Source organism: Aristolochia californica, unplaced genomic scaffold, assembly GCF_029961685.1.
Source record: "Aristolochia californica isolate CCGP_79_NKW_82.1479 unplaced genomic scaffold, dmAriCali1.0.hap1 SCAF_2, whole genome shotgun sequence".
NCBI lineage: Eukaryota > Viridiplantae > Streptophyta > Magnoliopsida > Piperales > Aristolochiaceae > Aristolochia > Aristolochia californica.
This window is the reverse complement of record NW_027181881.1, coordinates 43,651,397-43,659,681: the sequence shown is the minus strand read 5'-3', so window position 1 is coordinate 43,659,681 and position 8,285 is coordinate 43,651,397. Positions and strand designations below refer to the sequence as shown.

The following is an 8,285-nucleotide window of genomic DNA, read 5'->3' as shown; positions in this document are numbered from 1 at the left end:
GAGAGCGACACATTAACAAACAGAGTCAGAAAAAACGAGTGGCGACAGGCGAGTTCGAGTGTTGCTGTTGCCTCTTAATCTAAGGGAATGAAGAAGGATAGTTCTCAGAGATAATGAACAGCAACCAACAACCTTGGTTTATTAATTCAGAAAAAAAAACAACAACATAAACAACAATTCTTCTAAACTTGAAGACATATAAAAAAGGGGATTTCATCTCCACAAACCCCATCTAAGACACTAAATTGAAGCAAACTCAATATCTTAGTCCTTAATGATTTCTATGTAGGAGCTGGCGGAACCAGTGAGCAGACATCTTGGGGATCCTTTTCAAGCCATTCTCGTAATCAACATAATGGAGCCCGAACCTGGAGGTTGGAGGTATAACCAGACTTCCATTCAAAGTTATCCATCAGTGACCAAGCGAAATAACCGATCACATTTGCACCCTTGTCGATTCCCTTCTTCAAATTCACCAAGTAGTCTTTAAAATAATTAACTCTGGTCCAGTCATGTAAGCTTTCTTGCAAGGTGAGATTCGCTGCATCATCCATACCTGAATAAACCAAAAAAAAAAAAAATTAACCCTTGATATCGATCGTATCTTCATACGACGACTAAAACCAGGTATTAAAACCTCACCGTTTTCAGATAAGAAGACTGTTGGGTTATTGAAATGCTCATTCACGTACTTGACTGTCTTATACATTCCCCATGGAACGATGTAGAACCACACTGAATTTGCCTGCCAGATTTTATCAACGGGTCGATGAGATCTAATAGATCTAAGCAAAGTAAATCAATCGGACGTACAAATCATAAAACTTACTCTTGGACCAATTGGCACTCCGTCACGTTCATTTGTTCGATCATTTGAAGAGATTAAGTTTACACTCTGATATACCTAAATTTGTAGCAGATAAAATCGGAGAGAAAAGCAATACTTACAAGCAAAACCAGCACCCCAATCAGCATTGCAATCTCTTACTGCCTGATATGCCGATCCAGAATCATAAATATAAGTTGAAGTATACTGATTGACACTGACAAAATCCATCGAGCCCTTAACTAATCTGATTTCTCCTTTTGTGAACCGTGGGAGCCTCTCTCCCACAATTAGTTCCATTGATCTGGGGTCGTGACCAAATCTAATTGGTTCCAGAAACCTACAATATTCGCTCATCATTAGAAGGTCAAAATAGGAGTAGTTATCTATTCAATAACAGTGGAGGTCAACTTATATCTTACCAGCTGAGATGAAAATCTCTTGCCCTTTGAGCTGCTGCCATGTCTTCAATTCTCTCACTATAAGGTTCATACCACAAGAAATCTAACACGATTCCAATCTGGCCTTGTTGTGTTGCCTAAAAAGAACAATTCACTCAAATTTGAATGCAATGTATGAAAGAGGAAAAAAGAATGAACCGCAGTCATCCTTATAGATTTCCAGGCTACCTGATATTTTTGGCGATATCGGTTAACTACAGCAGTGTGACACAGAATTAAGTGGTGGCCAACAATATAGGGTTCTGTCGTAGAGTTTCCAGGAGCGCAATCCCCAAAAGGCTTCGAGCACCTTCCAGGAGCGAAGCTTCCATCGTCGTAACCTTGCATTGCGATCACTTTTGGCTCATTAAAAGTTATCCAGTGCTTCACTCGATCCCCGAATGTCTTGAAGCAGAATTCTGCATATTCTGCGTATGCTCGGCTGTTCCACCGTGTAACATCACGATAGTAACGAAAAAAAAACATTAATGGAGACGTAGTTTCTAAAACCAGAGCTCATTAATTTCATTGAAGATCATAGCGACTTACACAACTCTTCGGCTTCGGAGACCACCAAACTTCATTTTGAGAGCGTCAGGAAGATCATAGTGATAGAGGTTTGCAAAGGGAGTGACTCCTGATATTACAAAGAAACTTTCGTTACCGTAGAATATGTACACATATAAGATTCATGCTCTTAAAAAACCGACTGCAAGTATACCTTTCTCGATTGAGTAATCGATCAGATTGTTGTAATAATCGACTCCTTGCTGATTGACTCGATCAATGCCCTCTGTATATTCGGAGCATTAGCTTTTTTTTATATTAAATTGTAAAAAACAAAAAAAACAAAGACTAGTGTTTTAGTATAAATGTATATCAAACCTGGAAAGATCCATGACCATGAAATGGAGAACCTGTAGGCATCCATGTTCATATCCACCAAAAGGTTGATATCCTCCTGCAGTACCGCGTAAGGTAATCGTGAGACAATAGAAAGAAAAATGTTGAACTGTATACCTGTATAGTGTGATCGGAGGAAACTGTATAGCGTGATTGTTTCCTCCGATCCCGTGATTGTATTTTTGATTTTATCCCTTGACTTTAGGATCTAAATTTATCCTAAAATCGATTTGTAATGTATTATAAATAGCCTCCTAGACGGAGAAGAACAGATCATCGGAAAATCATTCTTTGAAGGTTATGTTTAACATGGTATCAGAGCAGGAGAATTTTTTTCTACTGTCACCATGAAAGAAGAAGCTGCCTCGTCGCCGAAGACATTGTACCCAAAGAACAGAGCAGAAGTTCTGCCCCGTAGCCGAAGCGCACGAAGAACTAGTTTAAAACCGGCTTCCGAATGTCACCGACGACCGCATCATCAGCCCAAACGTTTCCGCCAATGACCGCATTACCGAAGACGCTCTGTCGTCACTGTATTCTCGTCCTCGTGTCCACCACCCACTCCGGCGGAACTTTCGTCGCCGACGATTGCACCGTTAGCCGGCGAGGAAGGAGGCGCACGACTGTCTCCTCTGCTGTCGCGAAAAAATTTAGGTCGTAGCAGAAGACGAAGGCAATGCCGAAATAGCGTCGCCGACGACCACACCACCGGCCCCGCTGCCGAACATCACCACCCGAAAACTGGCGGGACTCCAGAAAGCCAACGAACCGCTGCCGAATCATCCCGTCGAATTTGCTGCCGAACCACCAACATTGACGGAGAAGACGAAGGTGCTCGTTTAATTTTTTTTTTAACTTAGGAACATTGTTCCTTTATTCATTTGCGGGTCAACCCAGCCGATAACGGGTTAACCCAGGGGATCCCGAACCGGATAATCGAACCGGACCGGACATATCGAAGTGCACCCGAACCAGACCTGAAACACACCCAAGTTGGACTAAACTCAGACAGAACCGAACTAAACCAGATTACTTCCCGGACCGGACCCAACATTCGAATAAACCCAAAGACAGACAATGGGGAGCTATCGTCTAATTTCTAGCAAAGCTAACAACCGGGTATGTACTCACTGCGGGGAAAAAGGTCATTCGTAACAGCATTGTTACGAGATTATTGGTTATCCAAAGTGGTGGGACTTCTCAAAAAGACCTCGAAAAAAGATTGTTGGGGACAAACTGTTGCCTACGGTGAATGTTGCCCATCCAGGTATTATCGGTAAAGCTTCAGTATTCTCTGCATGTTCTAAGAATAGAACTTGGATTATTAATACAGGTGCATCTGATCACATGACGATGGATTCCAGTCAGTTAAAATCTGTCCTACCTTCTACTAAATCCGCTATTTCCACCGCCAATGGTAGTACCTCTCCTATTACTGGGGAAGGGTCAGTTATCTTGTCGAATAATCTTACAGTAGATATTGTCCTTGTTGTTCCATCTCTTGAATATAATCTGTTGTCTGTTAGCCAAATTACTGCAACTCTTGCTTGTACTGTAACTTTCTGGCCTTCCTATTGTGTCTTTCAGGACATTCTAATCCGGAAGATTCTTGGTTATGGTGTTAGACGGGGTAAACTCTACTATTTGGAGTTGCCAGAGAATGGGGGATCGAAAATCAGTCAGGCAAATCAAGCTAGTAGTGAAGACTGTGCTCGAACAACTATATGGTTATGACATCAACGACTCGGTCATCTTTCCTTTGGTTATCTTAAGAAATTGCGACCACAACTTTTTTCAGGTTTGAATAATTTGGATTTTCATTGTGACACTTGTGAACTGGCTAAGAGCCACCGTATCTCTTATTTACCGAGTTTGAATAAGAGTTCTGACCCTTTTGCAGTTATTCATTCAGATGTTTAGGGTCCTGCAAAGGTTCCCTCTATTTCTCGAGTTCGGTATTTTGTGACCTTTATTGATGAATGTACTAAAATGACTTGGGTATCCCTGCTTATAAAAAAGAGTGATGTGTGTCTAGTTTTTCAGAAATTTCACCAAATGGTACACACTCAGTACCAGAAGCAGGTTCGTGTTTTGCAATCTGATAATGGTACTGAGTTTGTCGATGCTCCTCTTAGTAATTTTCTGAATATTCATGGAATTCATCATCAGACGTCATACACCTATACTCCCCAACAAAATGGATTGGCAGAGAGGAAGAATAGACAGCTTTTGGAAGTAGTGCGTGCCTCTCTCTTTGGTATGAACATGCCTCGATTTTATTGGGGCGAAGCTGTCAAATCTGCTACCTACCTTATCAATCGAACACCTTCTCGAGTTATAGACTTTCAAACTCCTCAACAAAAATTACACTCCCTAATTTCCATTCCCCATCTTCCGAATCTTGAACCCCAGGTTTTTGGGTGTACTGTATATGTTCATATCCCAAAAGTCTTGCGAAATAAACTTGATCCGTGTGCCAAACGATGTGTTTTTGTTGGCTATTCTGATTTTCAAAAAGGATATCGGTGTTATGATCCACACACCCGAAAGCTCCATGTCACTCTAGATGCCTCTTTCCATGAATTAAAACCTTATTACTCAGGGGGAGTCTCTCAGAATTCTCTTCAGGGGGAGAATTCAAGTGAAGAGAATAACGGAGGGGCTGAGTTTATTGAGTTAGAAGTGGTGAATGAATTTTTTAACCAACCAGGTTGTCGTGATGTGCAACAAGACTGTGCTCCCAACTATGAAGCCGAAAGTGAATCATTAATTGCTCCGGAAGAATCCTCAAAGTTACCTCCATCAGCACCATCAACTGAAGAATCAACCAAGAATGTTCCTCCTCAGGTAAATATGAATCATGTGTTTGATGAACCTATTGAAACATGTGTTCCTACAGAAAATATAACTTCTAGATATCCACAAAGATTGAATAGGGGAGTTCCAAAAAAACAATATGAACCTGATCTTGAAGCCAAAACCAAATACTCAATCAATAATTATGTGTCCTCCCATAGGTTGACCAAATCGTATGCATTTACTATTGATCAATTATCTAGGGTTTCTATTCTTAATAATGTGCAGGATGCATTAGCTGATCCAAAATGGAAAAAGGCAATGAACGAAGAGATGGCAACTCTACAAAAGAATGCCACTTGGGAATTTGTTCCCCAACCTAGAGGAATAAAGACAATTGGATGTCGATGGGTGTTCACATTGAAACTCAAACCGGATGGAAGTATTGACAGATATAAAGCTCGGCTAGTTGCAAAGGGATATACACAAAGGTATGGGATAAACTATCAGGATACTTTTGCACTAGTAGCTAAGATTAACACAATTCGCATTCTTATATCTATAGCGGCAAATCGAGACTAGCCTCTGAAACAGTTTGACATGAAAATGTCTTCCTCAATGGAGACTTAGAAGAAGAAGTCTACATGGAGCTACCACCCGGAGTTAAAAGTGGTTCTTTGTGTAAAGGTGAAGTTTGTAAATTGAAGAAGTTATTATATGGGCTTAAACAGTCACCTAGAGCATGGTTTGGGAGATTCTCGGCTACAATGAAGGAGTTTGGCTATAAGCAAAGTAAATCAGATCATACTTTATTTATCAAACATAAAGAAGGAAAAGTAACAACTTTAATTGTATATGTTGATGATATGGTCGTGACAGGAGATGACCAATGTGAAATGCAAGGTTTACAGGAGTATTTAGCGACTAAATTCGAAGTGAAGGATCTTGGACAACTTAAATATTTTTTGGGAATTGAAGTTGCAAGATCGAAACATGGAGTCTTCCTTTCACAGCGAAAATATGTGTTGGATCTTCTAACTGAAACCGAAATGCTTGATTGTAAACTGATAAAGACGCCCATGGAAATGAATCATAAGCTCGAAATTCTCCCAGATCAAACCCCAGCAGACAAAGGGCGTTATCAGCGATTAGTTGGAAGATTAATCTACCTATAACACACAAGGCCCGATGTAGCATATGCAGTGAGCATTGTGAGTCAGTTCATGCATTCACCAATTGAAGAACATATGGAAGCCGTCTATCGGATCTTGAGATATTTAAAGAGTGCTCTAGGAAAAAGGTTGTTATTCTCAAAAAATGATATGTCTACTATTGAAGGATACACAGATTCTGATTGGGTAGGTGATCAGACAACCAGAAGATCCACGTCGGGTTACTTTATTTTTGTGGAAGGGAATCTTGTCACTTGAAAAAGCAAAAAACAGAAAGTAGTATCAAGATCAAGTGCTAAAGCTGAATTTCGAGGTATGGCTCATGGTGTATGCGAGTTGTTATGGATACGGAATATACTGAGGGACTTAGTGATTGAATACGACAAACCTATGAATCTTCACTGTGATAACAAGGTAGTTATCGCAATTGCACAAAATCCAGATCAACATGATCGCACTAAACATGTTGAAGTTGATCGTCATTTCATCAAAGAGAATCTCGATGCAAAGATTATACAATTCCCCTTTATTCAATCTGCGAGTCAGATGGCTGATATGCTCACGAAGGCAGTATCAGGGAAAATATTTCATGGTACAATTGACAAGTTGGGCTTGACTGATATCTATGTACCAACTTGAGGGGGAGTGTTGAACTGTATAGCTGTATAGCATGATCGGAGGAAACTGTATAGCGTGATTGTTTCCTCCAATCTCGTGATTGTATTCTTGATTTTATCCCTTGATTTTAGGATCTAAATTGATCCTAAAATCGACTTGTAATGTATTATAAATAGCCTCATAGATGGAGAAGAACAAATCATCAGAAAATCATTCTTTGAAGGTTATGTTTAACAAAAAACAAGAAGACGTTTTTTTTCTCTTAAAAACTAAGTAAATCCAGTTTACTATTCCGAACCTTGTATCGATGGTACGAGTCATCAACAACTTCTGCAGTGTGATTCTTTGCAATGCGATCTAAGGCGAACATAAAAATAAAAACAAGGTGATCGGTCCGGTAGATCCAAAGCTCATTCACATGAGATAGAAAATGGAATGCACAAAGAATTAAACAGTTCCAGAATACCTTGATTCTCATGAATGAAAGCAATTCACATAAGATAGAAAATGGAATGCACAAAGTATTAAACAGTTCCAGAATACATCGCTTCTCATGAATGAAAGAGTCCCAGATGCTGGGACCTCGGCCATACTCCGGGCCAGCCGCTCCTTCAACCTGGTAAGCCGAAGTGGCCATCCCGAGGAGGAAACCATTGGGAAAACTATCTCTGTTGAGGCCTCTAGTATCGTAGCGACTGCCGGCAATACCCAACTTCAGGAGAAAAGAAACATGAATCAAGACGAAGAGAAGAGAAGCCATTGTCCCCATTTGTTCATAGAGGAGGACTACTGAACGGAACCGATGAGAGAAATACATTACAACTAGGGGTGGCATCGAGCCGAGCCGAGCCCGAACTTGTTTATGTTCGAACTGAGCTTGATTTAAATATTTCGAGTCGAGCTTCGAGCCTCGCCTCATCTCGAGCCTAAAATTGTTATCGAGCTTGAGCCCAACGAGTTCGAGCCGAGCTCGAGCCTCAACATACATTTAAAACTTTTCAAAAAATATATATCGAATAAAATGTATATAAAATTATGCATACATTTTACATAAAATTGGGCATGACCTCTACATAAAATTGGGCATAACTTATATATATAATACAAGTACAAGATTGGGCATAACCTCTACTTAAAATTGAGCATAATCTATATATATAATACTTGTATAAAATTTGGCATGACCTATACTTAAAATTTGGCATAATCAATATACATAATACCTACATAAATACTTCATAAAATTGTCTATACATTCCATAAACACTTCATGAAATTGTTTATACACTCCATAAAATAGTCTAAACACTCCATACACTGCATAACATTATAAATAAACTCCATACAATAATCAAACACAACAAAGTTAAATAAAATATCACTATCAATTTACAATCACCCAAATAAAAACAATAAATCCTTAAAATAAAATCTTATTACTATTACAGACTTACTAGAAAATTACAAGAAATATTTTAAATTTTTCTTAAGAAAGTTAAATGGACCTTTTATTGCCTTTTCTAAGGAAAT

The 8,285-nt window shown here is 39.4% G+C and overlaps 1 protein-coding gene across 1 annotated transcript; it reads right to left on the bottom strand.

Moving 5' to 3' along the window:
* Positions 1-347: 347 nt before the first annotated feature.
* LOC137955876 (beta-glucosidase 1-like) lies at positions 348-7,392 on the bottom strand. Its single transcript, XM_068803067.1, has 11 exons — positions 7,299-7,392; positions 7,054-7,112; positions 2,152-2,227; positions 1,988-2,059; positions 1,816-1,903; positions 1,456-1,708; positions 1,249-1,364; positions 949-1,166; positions 830-861; positions 643-745; positions 348-556 (listed from the first exon to the last, which is right to left on the bottom strand). The coding sequence occupies exons 1-11, from the start codon at positions 7,390-7,392 to the stop codon at positions 348-350; spliced, it is 1,320 nt and encodes a 439-aa protein (XP_068659168.1).
* Between the last annotated feature and the right edge of the window lie 893 nt (positions 7,393-8,285).

Coding starts and splice junctions, on each gene's coding strand:
- LOC137955876 (XM_068803067.1), bottom strand. CDS start 7,392: ATGGCCACTTCGGCTTACCAGGTTGAAGGAGCGGCTGGCCCGGAGTAT. Junction 2,060..2,151: donor ATGGTCATGGATCTTTCCAG/GTTTGATATACA, acceptor CCGAATATACAG/AGGGCATTGATCGAGTCAAT. Junction 746..829: donor GAGTGCCAATTGGTCCAAGA/GTAAGTTTTATG, acceptor AAAATCTGGCAG/GCAAATTCAGTGTGGTTCTA.